Below are 21,546 nucleotides of genomic sequence, written 5' to 3' on the forward strand. Positions count from 1 at the left end.
TAGCCCCTTTTCTTACTTAAAATTTTAGTGGGTTGGAGCTCTCGAAATACAGTCATGGTATCTTTTTTGAAGCAGGGAAATGATATATAAATTATCATTTAGCCTTTAAAATATTCTTTATTATTGATAGACTACCCACGATTTCTATGATGCCGGAGACTTAAATGATTTAAATGATGTATCCTTATCCATATCCTTAATACAGAACACTCGTCTATTTTCAGTGCGAGATCCGTCACCACAGGACTTAAGTATATTAGAACACGAACATACAATTGACAGCACAGGTAAATACATTGGTATTCTAAGCAACGTGTTCCTGATATGTTTATATTAAGATAAATCAACTAAACATGAAGTAACATAAACAATGATTTAGAATAATGATACATTTTTAAAAGGGGTAGGGTCTTATCAGTGTCCTTTAGATAAATATGTCAGACTAACATTTATAACAATTTTGTGAAACAATACATAATAAAGAGAAAAAATGACAAAGAATACAATAGGTAGTCAGGGATTGAGGACTCAATATTAGAACACGAACAGACAATTGTCAGCTTAGGTAAACACATGTGGCATGTACCTAATATGTTTATAAGATAAATAATCAGGACGCTGATACAATTTTTAAACCGTATTGGCCGCAGCCGTATATTTTAACTATATCAGAAATAAAATTTAACATATAGGCCGCTCCGGTATATTGGCCGCGGCCTATACACCACTAAGCGGCGAACATAATCATGTCGTATAAAAACTGTTCCCGATAAATATTCATTGAAATCGGTTGTTTTTTAGGTAATCACACTTTTTAATCTGTCAGATGCAGTGAACTGTCCAGTCCGAATGTAAGTTTTTTTGAGCTGTTTATAAAGATCCTCTCGGCAAAATTGTCCATTCTGTACATTTAACATGATTCGATTGGCTTTCAAAATGTAAGTGAAAAATTAAAACTGTTGCATAGGCCGCATGAAAGGCCCATTTAGAAAATAATAAATTGACGTATAGGCCGCTTCGACGCATAGACCGCACCCCTGAAAATTCCACTTTTTTAAACGTATAGGCCGCGGCCTATTGTCCGGAAAATACGGTATAACTTACTTCGTGAAACAATCCTTAAAGAGAACAAATGACAAAGAATACAATGGGTAGTCAGAGATTGAGAAAAAAAGCGACATTTGCATAAACAAATCAATTCACTTATTAAAGAAGCTTCTTGCTCTAACGATTTTAGTGTTCCGAAGAAACAATGGTCATGAACCGTACGGTAGTGGATCCGTAATGACAATCGGCAGTTCCCGTTTGATTATGTATTCTACTTAGGCAATTTTGCATTCTTCAGATGTAATTCAACTCAATGCACACATATTTTCCGTAGAAAACCAAAAACTCCCGAAAACGTTTACGGAAAATTTACCGATCATCATTATGGGCCCACTAATTACATACACCATTACAAAATATAAATCATTTGCAAGTTGTTGAAAAAGCCGTATGAATTTTAAATGTTGTTACATGTTCATGCTATCATATATAGTCCGTTATCGTAAAAAAACAGATGAAAAATCCCACGTACAAGTGACAGTTAACTGTTATGCTGCTAAACAATGTGCCGACTGCAAGCTCCATTAAGTACAAGATTTGTCAGATATATATGTTAAATAAATTATCTTTAAATGAATTAAAAGATAACTGTTATATAAAAATTATTGTTAATCTGGAAGTAATACAAGTGCAGTCTTAATTAAAAACTACAAACACCGACGTAATCAAAATATAGATACATACATACTTCATCTGAATGATTGAAACTGCAAAATGCAAAATCATAATTTTTTCAGAGCGTTCTTTAATCTTTAGGTTTATCGCTTTACTTAGTTTGTACATTGATAAGAAAAGAATTATAAAACCGTAACAGCAGTGCACAGCAACTTAAAAATAGACATTTTATCAGATACAATAGTGTGTCAATTACATGTTTATATTATTCTATGTTCCTCTCAACCTGGGCCTCATTCGTCTAGTACAAGAAATAAGTAGATAGAACATTGTTTCTATTTTCTATTTGTTGTAACGTAGCGCGGCCATTTAATACATCAAATCATAACCTTTTTACCAGTTTTTATTCAATATAGCAACATTCTTTTAATCGTCGTTGTGTGATTATCTTTAGTACATGAGTATCTGCGCTATTGTGGTTTACGTCGTAGTGCGACTGTTTTTAAAAAAAATGGCATTCCCTTGTATATTCTTCCTTGTTTAACTTTCCCCTTCGGATTCCTCCTCCACCCCCGTCCCCATTTCGCCACTTACCATTTCCTTCCCCTTTAATAATTTTTAGCTTATATTAATATGTACTTGTTGGATGTTTGAAGCAACCCGTCTGAAATATTTTTCCATTACGGCTTCTTTTTGTTGTGGGCCTACTATGTAAATGCGTAGCACTGGGGCTGTGTTTTTGGTGCTCTGTACTTCCGAGAAATCTACCCTTACTTATTATCTTTTATTAATTTAAATATAACATTTTCACGTACATAACATTCATTGACTTAGCATATCAACATGACCCTGCCCTAACAGTTCTCTTGTATCTATCTCCCCATCTGTCTACATCAAAATATGTTCGACATTATAAACAACCATCCGTCTGAAGGCTATGTACAATTACGCAACACCTGTTACATTACAAATCCCTTCATATCTTTCACAAAAAGTAAAATAAAAAAGGATTAATAGTAAATCTAAGGCATAACAAATCCTTAATATTGATTGTTAAGAAGTGTCGCCGAGGGTTCTCGCCAGATATAACTTAATAAATGAAATTAGGTTTTGGCTGCACGACTTATAACAGTTGAGTAATTTTACACATACATATTAAATGACAATTTACATAATATTAAAGATAAATACAATTTTTTCAGTAGTTAGGCGGCATCAGATTAATTAGTGCAAGCATAATGCAAATGAGCCGTGCCATGGGAAAACCAACATAGTGGCTTTGCGACCAGCATGGATCCAGACCAGCCTGCGCGTCCGCGCAGTCTGGTCAGGATCCATGCTGTTCGCTAACAGTTTCTCCAATTCCAATAGGCTTTAAAAACGAACAGCATGGAGCCTGACCAGACTGCGCGGATGCGCAGGCTGGTCTGGATCCATGCTGGTCGCACACCCACTATGTTGGTTTTCTCATGGCACGGCTCAAATATAATCGAGGAATTTCCTTAAACGTGGCGATTTCTTTCATATAAATAAAGTGCATCATTTTTATAACATTCATATGTAGCTTTACAATATTACCACATTGTACATTTAAAATAAACAGAAAGTCATTTGCGAAAGTCACATGTGTCTATATTTTCACAAGTATATAAAACAGTATCTATATAATATAACTTGTACAGTATCACGTTTGTCAGATAAGTGTCTGTCTGTTCATTTTATGGAAATTCCGTCTTTCTGATGCACATTAATCAGCTTGCCATACAAAGAAAACATAAGCGGTTCTGAAATTAGAAAGCAAAGTTACGTATCTGTTTTTACATTTTACATGTACATGTTTACATGTATCAACAGCCGTAAAATCACATCTTTCACAGATACGACATATCGTTTGAAACATGTTGATAATTTAAAATTAAATACGCGTACATACATAAAGTACAGCCTAAAAGATCAATGTATTTATATGCCTTGAACATGTATCCTTATCTTAATTCCGCGCATGCGTATATAAGTTAATCATGCTTCTTACACAAGTATATATGCTGAAAGTCGGATATCTAAAGTACATATTTTAACAATACTGAATAAATTTTATGCACCTAAAACATTTATTTTTCATAATTTTCTTTTTTAATTTCTCCTGTGTCCTTAAATTGCGTGCCCTGTTATATTGACAACAATATTCAATTTTCTTACCCACAAACAATGCCATAGATCTACATCTTAATAGTTCTTAATAGATGGGTCATTTAGACTTCTACAATTTTCCTGTTTATTTTGATCATTTAGACATTTCAATGTTTTTTATTGTTTTATAAATTATGATGGAATTTGTAGTGTAATGGCTAGGTTTTGTATTTTAATTTGGATATTTCTATCAGATATTTAAGATTTTAAAAACTGTATAAAATCTGTATACTTCATTAAATAACAAAGTCAGACGAAACTTGTCAAGTCTGTAGTAGCTTAAGGATGTTAAATATAAGTGGACAGGAAGTTAGATAACGTGTCTGCTGTGCTTTCCTGTATTGTCCTTTATAAACCCAATATACATTGTGCCTCACTCGGGGCGTCGAATTCTTTATGTGAGGAAGCCATCCAGCTGGCTTGCGGAAGGTCGGTGGTTCTACCCAGGTACTCGCTCGTGATGAAATAATGCATGAAGGGGCACCTGGGGTCTACCTCCACAATCAAAGCTGAAAAGTCGCCATATGACCTATAATTGTGTCGGTGCGACGTTAAACCCACCCCCACCCCCAGAAAAAAAGTGATCACGGAGGACGGGTGACGGACTAGAGACGTGGTCCCGGGTTTTACTGACAGCTCTCAGGAGATGAAACTCAATTATCATTGTTAAAAGCTAGGCTGGATTACATTTGTCAGACGTTGTCTGTGTGGGTTCACTACTTAAGGTGACTATGTCTTAATAACTTGAAAGGGACTTGCTACATTCGGTGGACTTGCTACGTTTCTCGGACTTGCTGCGCTTCTTGGACTTGCTGCACTTCCTGGACTTGCTGCGCTTCTTGGACTTGCTGCGCTTCCTGGACTTGCTGCGCTTCCTGGACTTGCTGCTCTTCCTAGACTTGCTGCGCTTCTTGGACTTGCTGCTCTTCCTAGACTTGCTGCTCTTCCTAGACTTGCTGCGCTTCCTAGACTTGCTGCGCTTCCTTAACTTTCTACGCTTCCTAGACTTGCTGCACTCCTAGACTTGCTGCACTCCCTGGACTTGTTATGCTCCCTGGACTTGCTGCACTGCCTGGACTTGCTACTCTATGTGAAGACTTGCCCCACGCTAGGAGACTTACTTTGCAAATAATGCAAAGCTTCTGACAATACTGAGGAGATATCTTTTTCGGGAACAACTTTGTTTTGTTTTCCCGATATTCTGTCATTAAACATCAGGTTTCTTTATTTCTCTCAAAATATATATAGCAACGGCACGAACCGGATAGAAAACAATTGACGTTACGTCACAATACAAACGACGTCAAAGTAAATTAAAACAAAAGTGTGCTTCTTTTAGCGCCCAAAAATACTTATAACTTGAGTTTGGAAAATCATATCGACATGAAATAACCTGCAAATAAAAGCTGAGCCAATTTTCTATTAATTTACAAAAAAATAGTTTTATCTGGTTCGTGCTGCCAAAACAAAAATTACAATAAAAGTACAATAAAACAATGTGATGAAAGTAATCTTGACAACATTTATAATGAAGAAATTGTGTAAGTAGAGTGGTAAACAGAACTGTTTTACAAAGCTAACTCTGAACATTGATTATATCTTTGAAATTCGACTGAACATTTGTAAGTAACTGTGCATTGCTCTTCGTAGGAAATAAAAATGCTAGAACTGTCATAATGATGCTGGGTTTTAATCTGAATCGTAATTAAATATCTTCGTTGTAAGAAATACAGTGAAATGTCCCTTCTTTTCTATCAATATTAATGTGAATGTTACGTTCATTTATTACTGATTTATCTGAATTGCCCAGGTCATATTATTTCGTAGTAAAATAGAGAAAAGTGGAAACTTCACAGGTCGCTCAACACGACAGAAACGAAAATGTTGCAGGCTCGGTTTGATTGAGCCTGTTCATGGACGGTAGTGGAAATGCATGCTACCGTCCACGCCCTCTAGCCCCGGGTTGAGCAGAACTCAACATTTACACATGCTAAAAGTACAAAAAGCAATTTAGAGACATCCGCAGATGTATTCAAACGACGCTGAACATGGAACCTTCAATGATACACGTGTTGAGGCGTGTAATTCCATGAAGAGCGGCGTTTGGTCCCCAGATAAAGTAAAGGGTTTGCCCCAAACGAGAAAACAATGGGCAGAACTAAACAAACTGGAATTTAGGAAGGGGGTCTGAGGTTATGGAGCCTGCGTAAGTCACTGTTTACAAATGTTGTGTTAGAACTGTCATATTTTTAAATCCTTCACCGGAATATTCATATGAATATGTGACCATAATCTATCATGCCTTTTTATTCTCCATAGTTTCTAATATTACGTACAAGCTTGAATCAATGTATTTAAGTTCTATATTCTCAAATAGACACCGAGCAAAACAATACATTGTAACGTAGCGTTACCATTTAATACAACAAATCATAACATTTTAACCAGTTTTATTTAACAAAGTAACAATCTCTTTATTAATTTAGACATAAACTTTTCACGTACATAGCATTAAGTGAATGTGACCCTATCTCTCAACCATCTGTCTACATCAAAATATGTTTCAGCATATATTCAACTAGCGGTCTGGCCGCTATGTAAAATTACGCAATTCGTCGTGCCTTTTTCCTTGAATATAATTACTTTGACCGAGGAAATGGAGTATATAAATGATCAAGTACACTGGCTTAACTCTTGGGCTACATGTTTTGCGACAGGTTTGACAATAAGCAAACTTTCAATGTTAACAATTTATAGCACAGAACAGAACATAATATTTATTTAGATTCAAGCATTACAGTTTATCATTTGTCTCCGTAACATATTAAACAAATGATTTATAGAAAATACAATATTTCGAATCTTTCAAACCTGTTACATTACAAATCTCTTCATTTCCGCCACAAAAAAAATCAATAATAAAGGTTGAAATGTCTGAATGATGAAAGTAAAAAGCAAAATTGTAGAACTGTAAACGATCCATGTATTAAGGAGTATGAAGGTGTATAGCATTGTTTTAGAATAAGGAAATTGAATAATATTTTCCATATAACAGAGCACGCCAATTAAGGAGACAGGAGAAGTTCATTTAATTATTCTTTCCTTTAAGTGTCACAATGAAATCAAATAAACAGGAATCCCTAATTGCTTAGGTTTTAGAAATCCAGTGATATGATAGATCAACATAGCTTAAACTGTTACATACAAATATGTAATCACCAGAACACAAAATTCATTATGAAGGTGATACAGTAAACTTAATTTCATAAGTTTACGTAGCATTCATTTAAGAAATAATAAGTCCCCAAACGTGGTTTATCGTAGAATAACACGAGTTTTGAGTTCTTATGCGTAAGAATATATCACGAAGGCCGTAGGCCTGAGTGATATTTTATGTCGCATAAGAACGAAAAACTCGGGTTATTCTACGATAAATCACACTTTGGAACTTATTATTTCTATTCCAACACGACATACAAGTATCAACAGTGTTAGAAAATATGGTAACTACTTTTTACGACCGTGCTACGCACCTGAATCGGATGACATCATTGCACGCGAATGGTTTATTGCAGAATAACCCGAGATAGACTTTGCTCTACATGTATGTAGGTTATTTGCTGGTCGTGTTAGAATATTCGGTATAGTCCTATTCACATTCACACAATTGTATGCGATGAAAGTCATTTCTGTTCTCCATATATAGAATACGCCAGTTTGCGTATGGAATTCCGTTCAATTTTTGTGTGTTCACTGATATTCTAAAGCATAAGGTACAAATACTGACATCAAATTCTGAAATTAGAAAGCACACTATAAATTCTGTTTAACATTGCATGTAACTCAGATATATGAAAGCTTATTAATTTGTATTTTAACACATTTTGTTCTGCACGATACATGTTTGTTTTTTTTGTATCCTTACTATTAAAATTAACATTTTTGAATTATTATATTAAGATGTATTAGTCTATGATTTTTTAATCATAAGCAATATACTAGTTAAGGATGAAAAACAATCAACTGATAGAATAAAACAAATTGTTTAAAAGTATAAGTGATAAAAGGAATAAAGATAAACAAATGCAATGTAAGATTTTCTGTTGGTGTTCCAACGACCATAGTATCAGAATCCGTAGCTTCTTATGCAAGTCCATTGCCATCGTTCGTTGTTTTGTTAAACGATATCCACCAAAAGAGATGTTATCATCGTTGAATCGCCGAAATCTCGTTGATCGTAATATATCCAACTCGATTGTGATGTCTTCTTTCCTACATGCACTACAATTTTCTAAAGTTCTGCGAATTAATTTCACGTTAACATCCTATTGTTTCAGCTTTTCATTCAATAAAATGCATTAATATTTATGATACTGTGCATGCTATGTCCATTTATTACGTTTTGATTTGAATTGCAATGTTCATATTATTTCGTAGTAAGTCACTGTTTACAATTGTTGTGTTAGAACTGCCTTTATTTATAGATCCTTCTTAAGAATATTCATATGAACAGCGTTCATAACGTAGCGTTGACACCGGGCAAAATCAGTACCTCACATAAACGAAGAAACGCTAGCAAAACATCAAATACCGGTATTATACCGTATGACCCTAACATAGAATTAAACAAATTTGCAAACAAACCAAACAAAAACTAAAAACTATAACTACACAATTAAATGATTAATATTATCTGTTATGCTTCTACATGGGGTACAACATCTTACTGCACTAACAGCAGAATACACCTATGAATGACCACAACCTGTTTTTCCATAAATAACAGACTATATACTCGGCTTAGTATAGTGTGGCGTTTTTTCAACATTCATAACAAATCCCTACGGCCTATTTGTATTAATATTACATACTAATATGTATTATAACATACCTGAAGGGATTTTATATTATATCAATCTTTTTGAGACGAGGTTGACAAGCCTGCCTTGAGGCTACGAAACAAATGTATCAATTCAACGTAATTAATTTTAAATACTCAAATAATTATTTTGTGGTGCCTCTTTAAAGAAGCACCACAAGATAACTGTATTCTTTTGTATTTCCATGATGGTAACCAAGTTAAGAGCATACTGTATTATGATACAACATTTTTTGTTCTGTATTGAAGCGTTTTAGTGAAGAAAAATCATAATTATCAAATATGTAATCTTTTGAGTTATCGTGCGGGATTTATATCATATATTTTGCATCTATTTATGAATTATAGCCTCGTTTCAGAGCATTCTCCAAAAAAAAATCCGATGCGCGACGGGTTCGTAACAGTAGGATCTTTCGGTTAGAGATACTGCCAGTAGGCAAAATGTTTTTGTTGTTTATTTGTTGGATATTCTTAAACATATCCAGATACGATGCAGTGGTTCATATTTTTTTAAATATGGAGTTTCAGCTTCAAACTCTAGTTTTCATATAATACTCGTTCGGGTTTTAGTTGTGGACCTTTGCCGAGTGGCACAAAATGAAATGTTTCATAAAATAATGTAATATAGATACAAGTACAAACACACGGAATTATAAAATATTGTTCGAACTGAATTCGAACCCATGGTAACGTGTTTCCAAGTTGGAGAGCTTACCACTATACCACTGTGCCTTTGGTTAACTAAGTTGGTTATTTTGATTTCAGATCCCAACCATCGCGTAAAATTACGGAAACCCCCGCCGAAAATAGTGATGAAGATTAATGAGTGCCAGGTCAATACTTACGGACAATACCAGTCATATTTAAAAACAATAAGCACTGGTCATAAATATGATATGAAAATACTCATGCTCTGTTGACACAGTGCTGTAGATAAGTTCCAGGTTAAACACTTCCTCAAATATCACAAAATAATTGTTTAAATAGTACACAAAATAAATAGTTTATGTACAATCATATGCCAAGAATAAAACATTTCGTGAACACACATTTAATTCATTTTCTTATATTTTTATCGTGTTTTCCTCGAAAAAAATTATTTTCCACTAGTTAATACATGCTGGATCATTTTCAAATAAAAACTTTCAAATTCGAAGAACAATAGAAATAAGAAGAAACAATAGTAAGATGATGATGATTTTTTTTTTTTGAATACGGAATGCATTGATCCCTATTTGAGTATAATTGGATACAAAATCAAAGGCTGAACTTGATTGAACATTTCATTTTCAACTTCCACTTTTAATTTTATTACAAGTATCATGCAAGCTGATTGCTCATGCAAGCTAATTGCGACAGGTGGTAAGTTCTGTGATATCAGGTAATAAGACAAAAATTTTGATTTAAATAATTGATCTTTAAACATTCTCCTATATAACTATTCTCCATTTAGGTAATACAAATTTTAGTCATTTTGGCTATGAAATGATATTTTCCATTTCATTGTAATTATGAATTATTATCCATTTTAGGAATAAGTTTGTTAGTTACACGTACGCATCATATATATTATCTGGGCTTCGCGCGGCCGGTCGTCGGCTACCCAGAAATAAATATTATCCATTTCGTCATTGGAATTATTCTCTATTTCGTTGTAGTTATGAATTATTATCCATTTCAGTAATAAGTTTGTAAATTACAGGTACGCATCATATACATTACCGGGACTTCGCACAGCCGGTCGTTGGCTACCCAGAAATAAATATTATCCATTTCGTCAATGAAATTATTCTCCATTTGGTTGTAGTTATAAAATATTATCCATTTCAGTAAAAAGTTTGTTAGTTACGGGTACGCATCATACATTACCGAGGCTTCGCGCGGCCGGTCGTCGGCTAACCAGAAATAAATGTTATCCATTTTGGCAATGAAATTATTCTTCATTTGGCTGTAGTTATAAATTATTATCTATTTTATCCATTTCAGTAATAGGTTTGACAGGTACAGGTACGAATCATATACATTACCGGGGCTTCGCGCGGCCGATCGTCGGCCACCCAGGAATAGATATTATCCATTTCGGCAATGAAATTATTCTCCATTTCGTTTTAGTCATACATTATTATCCATTTCAGTAATATGTTTGTTAGTTACGGTATGTAGTATATACATTACTGGGGCTTCGCGCGACCGGTCGTTGGCTACCCAGGATAGCCGGACAACTGTAAAATATCACTATATCAGATCATAAAACATGTCATCAGGATATGCCAAATGAGTAATCTTAGACAAACTGTTGCAATAGTTTCAGTGCTAGGGCTTAAAAATATCTTACTAGGAATTGGACAGTTAGTACCCTAGTATAATAAGTATTTCTTGAAGGGAGATCCGCAAGTAACAGAAAATAACTGTTTACCAACTCTTCTAGAGCTGGACATATAGAGGGGAAAAAAGCCAGTTCAGTGACAACGCCTTATCCTGTCATAAATTACCTCCTTAAACAGTGTTAAAAATTATAGGAATTAGCTAGGGGTTCGGTTACCAGACCTAAATTAAATATGACTGCGAATCCAAGCTGATAATACACACTTTTTTGTCTGAAGTAATAAATATTTTATGATCATGCGATGTCATTCCCAATTACACGCAGGCTACTCTAAAATATTTGAGAGTGCTACCATTTGTTTATATGGATACAGAAGACGACCATACTAGTCTACTGGTCCGCAGTGAATGCAGTCATTTTTGCAGTTCTAAACTAAATTTTGATTGGTCTATTCGCTCGAGTTTAAAATTTAGAAACGGGTCAAGGAAAATACACGGTGAGCGTGTAAATGTACGCGCTTAGCGTGTAATTTATACGCTTAACATAAATTTACACGGTGGGTGTGTAAATTTACACGCTCACCGTGTATTGTGGTACCGCTCGAGCGATTTCAGACTTTTGACCCAAATGGTACGTCATATGAAAGTGGATAAACGTTACGTTCACATCGAAATTGAATTAAACTGGGGTGTGCCACAGCGTCTCTTTCGTTTCGTAAGAGCTACCATTTAAAAACAGTTATAAATAACGTTTAAACATGAAAGACGTGCTTTTTTTTCAATAAACTCGTTGTGATTCACCATTTTTAGTTGGAGCTTGCTCGTTAATTTACCTAGAACTGCAACGTTAACCTCGAGCACCTTCATTCTGCCTAACCAGTTTGATGATTTTACAACACGTCTCCAATTTCAAAACAAAGAAGTATTTTTAAAAATAAAATCCACTGCAAATAAAAGAAAATTTGTGTCAGTGACATAATGTCGTCTTAAAAAATCAAGAATATACAGCATCAAGCAAATATGCTTGACATAAATCTAAACGAAGGTAAAATATTTTATGTATAACATGTGTACATGTCTGATGATTTTTTGTTACACAAATTGTAATACAGTAAAATATTTACTTTTTGAATTTTCATTTATTGTAAAGATCCCGATCGGAAACAAACAATATTCCCTCAAAAATGGTAGACAGGGTATACACTGAGATAATTTCGAATTGGTCACATTTATGAATATACTGCACCAAGTGCTCCGGATATCCATAATTATCATTGATTCGCTTTAATATACCGATGATATAACAATTTTGTTAAACTTCAATTTACAATTTTTTGTAATGCAAGAGGTATAGGCTTTTGGAATGAGCCCCTATTACCCCCCCCCCCCCCCCCCCCCCCCACCCCCCACACACACAAATTTAAAAGCAAAGTATTAAGCTCCTTTGACTAAATTTATCATTACCGAATTGAACCATACATCAACTTACTTTCCACATACTCAGGAAGGATACGAAACGGCAGACGCTTCAAGTGGACTTTCAGTAATTTTCAGATTATGTAATTTAATCAACTATTTACAGTTTAAGTAAATTAAAAGACAGCTGCAACACAAAAGATAATCTTAACCTGCAAATGATATAAATACAGTTTGAAAAAACCCTAACACTCATGTAATACAAATATGAATTAAATATAGTTTAAAGTGGATAACTGAAACTTCAAAGTGCCCGATTAGAAATTTTTGTTAAGAGTGTGTTCAAATTGTTAGGCCTATTGCTATATTTATTTTATAAACCGGTTATAATATATTAATTAAATGATTGTTATCATTAGATTACAAAACATATAATGCAAACAACTTAATTTTAGTACCTCCAAAGCCGAGCCCAAATCCTTCAGCTCAGATGATAAAACAGGAAAAAGAAAGGCACGGTTTTAAAGATCGAGGTGTTGCCAGCCAGACACAACGACAGCCAGGTAAGATTTAATTTTTTTGTAAAGCAGCAAATAATGTTACGTAATGTTAATGCTTATGATTTTGATATTTAACAGAACATTTAGAAATTTGAATGTCTTAAAGCCATAGTAAAGACAAAATAATGCATGAGTTCAACAGAGGAGTGGCATTGACAAAATTAATAGTGTGTAATTATTTTGAGATATTATATTATTAAAAGTCTTTATGTTAAAGGTTAATACAGCTTATAATAGTGCATATTCATTGTATAATAATTCAATTGTTAAAGTATATGCAACTGTCCATTGTTAAACGCTGTACTGAGCAGTTTAAGAGTAGTTTATAAACATTGGATTTTCCCATAATAGCTGCTTATAGATATTATGCTGATTGGACTGTGTTAAAGTGTTTTTTGCATTGCTTTGTTGGATACTCGCAATATAACTTTTACTGTATTACAATAGAGCACAGTCAAACTACTTTTAGAATTGTATATCATATGCTTACAACGTTTAATAAAGCCTCTTATGCTCTTCTTCGCTTGGCACTTAGCATTAAAAGGATAATTACTGGACTCGTCATCCCGTTGTCAGTATAATGAGACTTGGTGTGATATTCCAGTAATGTAGCACTATAAAGCTTGGCAATTTGCTCACTGCTGCAAGTAGACACCGTCATTTAAAAATGTTGAAAAAGACACTAAATCCGAACACATGCACATTATGCTGTAACGCCTTGGTATACAGTAGTCAAGTTTATCTACCCTGTACTGTGCGAATTTCCAGTGATAAAATGTACTTTGGCAGGAATTCAAATTAAAATCCCATACGTCCGTGATTGCATATGACATTGAGAAAGTGTCACTAATATTTGAATTTGATACTACCTTTATCAAATTTGTAGAATATGTTAACCATGAATGAACAAAGTTAAAATATTCTACATTTACAGTCACTATTATTGATTACAGATTTCGATTTTCGTATTGTAAAAAAATGATTGGCAAATAAGCGGGCATATCGTATATTCCGTCTGTAAATATTTTTTAGAATCCCTTTACGAGTGGACTGACTGTATAAGTCGGAATGATGTTACAACAGCAAAAGACTTAGTAAAGAGAAATATTCTACCGTCTAACAGCAATCTCCAGGAAGCATGCCATATGTTCGGGAGACAATCTGAAACATTTTCTGATATTTGTAGTATGATTTGTCAGCAAACCAAGGACGCGATAGAAGATGTAGTCGATGTATGGGCATGTTACTGTATAACGGAGTGCAATTCAGACGGCAAAATAACTGTAGTTTTCATTGTAATTACTACGGATACGTCGAAATCGATTCAGCTAAAAGACTACAAATATCATTTCATTTGTGACAAAACTTTTAGCAATGAAAGCGAAATCGTACGTGCGAGGGAGTTATCAGATGGAACAGTTGATATATCAAGTATGCGTGAAACTCTTGAAGAGATGAGAAAATGTATAGCCCACCATGCTGATGATCTTCTTGAAAGGCATAGTAATATTAGCGTTATAATGCCTAGTTTAAAGAAGTCGAAGGGTTATAATTCAGATAGTCATACCATTATCGACGAACCATGTATTGTACTCTATGTCCCTGTAAAAGGTTATATACCGATAAATGAGGATCCGTTCCAACAAGAACTTGATGGATTTAAAATAGATGTTCTTGAAGGTAAATTCGAAACATATGCTGGAGGACCAAACGATTTTCATGATTGCCTGAAAATGGGACTAGCCATCCATGCAAACATTTTTGATAGTAATAAACATTTACTTGGTGGGACACTTGGAGGATTCGTAAACCATCCGGTGTACAAGATGTGCGGAATAACATGTGCTCACGTCGTTTGTTCCAGCGAAGAAATGATGTCTGTTAAGTTGTGTGGTACTAAAGAAGGTTTCGATAAACAAGTATTTCAACCAGTGAAGCAAGAATCTGTACCATTCGGTAGAGTTAAAATGGCTGTTTACAAACATGGTGATGAATCATTACCAGGGATGGAAGCTGCTCTTTTTGACATACAAGAAAGACATCCAGAAGATGGCAGTTTTCCATTGGCTTTTAATGACATACAAGCAGGTACACTGTTGCTTTATAGCCTAAGATTATATGCCGTTTCATATTTTTAAAATGATATTACATTGTTTCAAGGGCTCTTTGACTGGACGACATTAGTGTTTTCACATTCTTATAGAGGCCCCTTATTCGTTTGCGAGTTCATATTCTTTATATTATATCGTACGTAAGTGCAACTGTGTACAATTTTGTTAAGGGAGATTGTTTTCTTTCATCACTTTGAATATTGTATACAATAAATATATAGAATAAAGAAAAAGGGTCTTCGAGTGGTTAAGATCGCTGACTTCTAACCACTTGCTTTAACCGATGTTGCCTCGAGCCTCACTCGAGGCGTTGAATTCTTCATGTTTGGAAGTCATCCAGCTGGATTGCGGAAGGTCTTTGATTCTACCCTAATGACCTTTAATTGTGTAGGTGCGACGTTAAAGCCAACATAAACTAGAAAATAATAAAGTAAACATTAAACCTAAAATTTGATCATCTGTCAGATTTTCAAAATGATATATTTTATTAAGTAATTAATTTGATTTCTTGAAATATGATTTTAATTTCATCAAAGCAGAAGTACCTTGGTCCAAGTAACCTTAATACAAATTACACATACATGTATCCGGTACAATGACTATATTGTTATTATTTTTTAATTTGATTTTCGTCAATTCCAATATCATATATTTGTACTTTTGATACTAAACTTTATATAGCAAAACAATAAGTAATGGTTTTGTTTAAATTTAAGTGGGGTCATAATTGTTAGATAACATTTTACAGTTTTAAATCATTTGTAAACGAAACCACAGACACTTGGGGTCAGGACAACCCCCAGCCACCCCACACTTTTCAGCCGCAGCCAGCCTAAGTTGAGCGCATATTCTTTAGCATTTTAACCTGTACTGAGCATAGATGACGATAATAAAACGCAATTTGCAACATTTCAGCGTGCTATACAAAATGCTTTTAAAATAAGATTTGCAGCAGTGACACTGACAATGGGAACACTTGTCTGCCGCTTGAAACCCAGATTTGTACTGTGCGTATCAATAACCGGGTGCAAAAATTAATATTCTAACGCCTATATTATACCGGATCATCATTTCCTATGATAAAAATCTAAGTTTGGTACCCGCGTACGCTATGCGCAGTGCAAAGCAGGGATCTATTCGCAGGGAAGTGTTCCATACAAGTCAGATTGGTCGATTTTTGATAATTATTGATTTGATTTCTCGTCGGAACACAAACGTCAGTTGTCAGGACCGGTGTCATTCGACAGAATGATTACAGAACAGTCGACTGATACCAAAGATTCATAGGTAGGTGCTAATTTAAAAGCTAAATCGACTATTGTTTTCTACTTTCAGTTTCACTGTTTCAAATCTTCTTATTTAAAGATAATTCATGGTAAAAATGCATTTTTTAAAATAAGCCTTAATGTTTCAAAATGTGTTTAATGATTGTCATTTGTGCTCAGAACATATAAAATGCTAAAACACATTGACTAAACTTAAACAGGGGTGGAGGAGAGTGGGGTGGGTAGGGGTGATCCTGACCCCAAGTGTCTGTGAACGAAACCCCGATAAAAAGACCACCCTGCTATCAATAAAATCCGACTATTTTTTAAGCACCGTAGATGGTATCATTCGCATGGTTTTACTGTAAATAGGTCATTACCTTTTAACTTTCAACATTTTAGTTGGTCCTCCCCTCAACATTCATCTTTCAACTTCTCAACTTATTTATTTAATTCAGTACATATAAAGTTTATCAATTTGAGAATTTTTGTGCACAAAATATAATTTTGTAAACTCTAGATCTGCATCCCGCGTTATCTTCTTTGTGGACTATTAAGTATCTAATACTATATTTATCTGATATATTTCGTCTTCTTCAGGGTTTGATGAAGACCGGCCGCTGACTTACAATTCAGGAGTTGTCTGTGAAGCGTCGACCATTACCCCAAGAACTGAAGTGGTTAAATTCGGCATGGCGACTGGTATTACTAGAGGGAGCTTTGCCTTACAAGGTGCTGTCGTTCGCAAAGAGCGAATGGAAGGAAATAGGGGCAGCTTCGGATACAGTCTTAAAAATCAGTTAGTAATTCTTCAAATAGGAGAGGAGCCCTTTGCAAAAGCAGGTGACTCGGGGGCTTTAGTACTGAAACATGGCGATCAGCATGATTCTATTGGAATTGGCATTGTTGAAGGTGGTATTAAGGGGAGAGTGTTTGTTACGCCTATATGTGATATTCTAAGAGCTTTTGGGTGTTCAGAGATGCACCAATTCAACGCCAATCAAGTCTTAAGAGATGGCTTTCTTTCATCGGATTCCGAAATGGATGTCAGTGATTAGTAAAATGCGAAAAAAAGTAACAAAAGGTGTTGCTAAACGCATTGTGATAGTGTCCTTTTTTATATTTCTATACTAACCTCTACGATAAACAACAGTCACTACTGAAAACTTTTCCTGGAGTGTATAATGCTACTCGCTTTCAGATTTGATGAATTTTTTCAACATGTTCATTCTCGCAATATTAAGCATATGATGTAAATATGACATTAAAATGTTAGAGTGAAACAAATGTTATGCAAGAAAACTGCTGATTTCCTCTATTATTTCAAAAAAGTTGCAGCAACTGTTTACTCCTTTCTGCAAAATAATTTTGGATGCATTTTAGAATATCTTGCAGAAGTCATTTGTCAATTATTTTTTACCACTGTTTAATTTCACAGCACCTACAATTATTGATATATCTGAGCGAAACATTTTGTATAAATTTGTGAGCGAGTCGCTTTAAACAAATCATCAAGGCGGCCATATAGGTACACGTTTAATAGTAACTTTAACGTGTAGATTAATCAATTTAAAAAGCTTTCAAAATTAGACAAAATTATGGTATAGTTTCATTCCAAAACCCTCGACAAGTTAAGTTTTTATCGTATTTTCCTCTGTATTCGTAGAAGCACACTAAGAGATATACTGCGCAAAATATCGGATCACATATCAAAATTGCTCCATCGCCGCTATCCCGTTACAGCAAAGAAAAAAAGCACGAGATAACATAGTAATGTAGACGAAAGTAGGTGTTTAATAAATATTGACGACCTGCTTGACGATCTAAGGTTGATGGATGGTAAATTATTTCGAAGAGAGTTTGATTAAATGCATTGGTATAGTTTATTTTATTTTTTCTCTTTAAATTTCATGAAGTTTTCATATATTTACATTATACTTGCAGTTATACTATCTATTAACAAATACTAGTAATATTATAATACAAATATAAGTAAAGCTCTGCAAATTTTAAGAATTTCTATAGCCAAACTACTTGAGAGACGTGGTTACATTAGTTTAGTTCCTAACAATTATCTTAGTTGTGAAAAGTGTAGAAATATTAGTATCTGGTCGTTGTGTAAAGAAACTATTCATTCAAAACCCTTATGGAAATAAGGATTAACCTTTTGTAATGATAAGAAAATGTTTTAATAAATTTTCTGTCTCAATCGTAGAATAAATTTTGCTTCTAATCAAAACTTGAAAAAGAAAACATTTATTTCTATTGTCACGTAATGAAATACTTCGGACTTCGGGTAATAGTTTTGATTGTCGACATTTAATAAGTGCATTTATATAGATTGAAAAAGTTTCTTAGGGACTAAACCTTGCCTTGTACAATGGGTCCTCCAACTTGTATCATAACTTTGTTCGTAATTTTGTTTTTACTATAGAGGCAACATCTTTGCAAGATATCTAGTCTATGCTGTAAACAATTATATCGCAATGGTCTGAAGGCAGAAAATGTAAGAAAAGGGGGAGAGAAGCAAAATAAGACTCTCTTGAGTAAGTTCCGTTTGTATTGAACATGAAACTTCAATAGAATTAAGTAGTTCAATTGTGTGACAAATTAGACAATGTGTTTCATTGAAAAGCTTTATTTTTGTTACTTACATGGTTAGTATCGCAAAATATATTTACCAGAGCTATACTGTTTTGACGATATTTTTGTAGTAAACAGTACCTGGCGTAATGCAGAATACTTAGAATACTTGTTTAGTGAACATTCCTCTTTCTTTCGAAACGCGCGAATAACTTGACTTATTTTGTAATTATGTCGTTTTTATCAAATGCATTTGTTTCATATTTTTATATAAATCTGTATGCAAACGTAAAATGTGATGAATAATCATGTACTTTACTCAACTATTAAAATGTGTAGTATATACTGAACCGGAGAGCTAACCCGCCATTTCCTATTTTGCAAATAGTTAAAAAAAATACTGAAAGTACAATTCTCGAATTAAGGGGATAGTTAAATCGAGCTATCAATATACACATATCAAAATTTCAATAGTATAAAATTATGCAAAAATATAATTTTATTCATTTAACGACCAAAGCCCGTTTTTAAAAAGTCACAAAAGTGTACATGAAAGATGCGCTTTTAGAAAATGAATACATATACTTTATGTAGAGATGGTTCCTAACGACGACAACAACAAATCAATTGCAAAACTGAAGTTCATATCGCTAATCTCACACTAGCAATATTTTAACATAGCACCATGCAGTAAATGAAGGAACTTTTGACAGCGACATCGGCTTCGTTGTTTTGGTGGATTAGCTAAAAGAAGTTGATTGTCATTTCTTTTTAACTTACACAACCATTTCATATATAAAAAAGAACGTCTGCATTATATTAACAAATTTTCTGTAACGGCAGATTCCGAAAGGTGTATGCGATTCCGCACGCCATGGTCAGTATGCAAATTTGTTACATTTGTAAACACAAGGTGCGTGTAATAGAAAATGAAATAAATTCTTTCGGCACAGTGTTTGGTATGGTTATGGTGTGACCATTAGATAGAATATACATTTGTATGTCGCTCTATTTTTAACTCATACATTTTGAGGCCTTGATTATTCTTAGCAAACGAATATTGTAAAATGTTGTTGGATTCGACATCGTAAAATTCATATAGTCTATTATTATTCTTTCTCACGAATAATGTTTTCTTTCCTTTGATTATACCATACCTGTAAATTATAGGCAGTAATGAATAAAAAATATGTGACTCTGAATTAGTTCTCTTGAAAATGAAAGATAATGCTCAATTTTTTTGTTTGAATGATTATTTTTAGATCTTGAAGTAAAATATATATTTGGGAAACACATCCGAAACTATGCATATTTTGTTCAGTTGATAACTAAATAGTCCTAGTAGAGTTATCTGTCTCTGGCTTCACTTTTTCAAGTAGGACCAAATTGTTTGGATTAAATATTGCCTTTCAGCATGACAAATGATGTATGAAAGTTAAACTTTTATATAATTGAGGTACTCCGGTATTAAATTTTAAATTAAAAGTAATATCAGATGTAATTTGAATTTTCATGTACCATATCTAATTTATGGAAATATGAAAGTGTCGATTTTGATTTTGTACTAAGAATGTTTAAATTTCCCACATATATTATATGCTCTTTTACGGTAAGGTATGTACGGAAACGTATATTGACCCCCCTTATATATGCATCATATAACTTGAATATTAATGAAATATCTAATTTCTAAGATATGAAACTAAATATATGCTATAACTTTTACCACAAATTATTCTTGTAAAATCATATAAAATGTTTTGATCGAACATGTTTATGTTTATAAACAGAACGCTGGCCGAACAGCGACGTTGCTTTTAAATATTAAAAAAGAATAGTTATGAAAGTGTATGTAACAGATGTATATATTGACGTATGTTGGTAATCTCAAATGAAAGAAGTTACGTTTTATGAAGACAAATAACCCCTTCTTTAAAGATGATTTTTATCTCCGTAAATAAACATCTGTTAAGTATTCGTTTATAATTACAAAATTACGTCACCAGCGCGCGCGTTTTCCAGCAGTCAAGAGGGAAGATGGCTCGCCGCACCCCAATGAAATATTTCTTGAACCGGGTCTGTTATACATACACTTTGTATTCTTAAAACGATAGCTGACATCAGACATATTATTGTATCTTTTTTTAAATCTCAGATCTCCTAATGCAGTTTTAGTGAATAGAAATAAATTCTGAATTCTCGTTCGAAAAGAAAGAAAATGCTTCTAAAACCCTTTGCCATTGGTTTCTATGGTGGATGATTTCTGCCATTTCGTGTTGGCGGGGCAAAAACACGAAAATGACCGAAAAAACCTAATTTGTCGTGTTTTCGTGTTGTCGTGTCGGCGGGGCGAAAACGCAAAAAACGACACAGTTTACGCGAAAACTCTACGTTTAGAGGGCGCCGACACGACAAATTTATCTGTCGAGTTTTCGTGTTGGCGGGTATAAATATGTCGTGTTGGCGCCCTTTATTTGTCGTGTTTTCGTGTTTTT

At 34.0% G+C, this 21,546-nt stretch overlaps 1 protein-coding gene across 1 annotated transcript; it reads left to right on the forward strand.

Moving 5' to 3' along the window:
- Positions 1–224: 224 nt before the first annotated feature.
- Positions 225–20,094, forward strand: LOC128551496 (uncharacterized; the record flags this gene model as incomplete). The annotated part of the gene is made up of 4 exons (XM_053532372.1): positions 225–287; positions 12,988–13,095; positions 14,125–15,180; positions 17,069–20,094. Coding segments are annotated over 4 exons (1,685 nt in total), but the record flags the coding sequence as incomplete, so codon positions are not given.
- Positions 20,095–21,546: the final 1,452 nt, after the last annotated feature.

The sequence above is a fragment of the Mercenaria mercenaria genome, unplaced genomic scaffold, assembly GCF_021730395.1.
Source record: "Mercenaria mercenaria strain notata unplaced genomic scaffold, MADL_Memer_1 contig_1172, whole genome shotgun sequence".
NCBI classification, from domain to species: domain Eukaryota; kingdom Metazoa; phylum Mollusca; class Bivalvia; order Venerida; family Veneridae; genus Mercenaria; species Mercenaria mercenaria.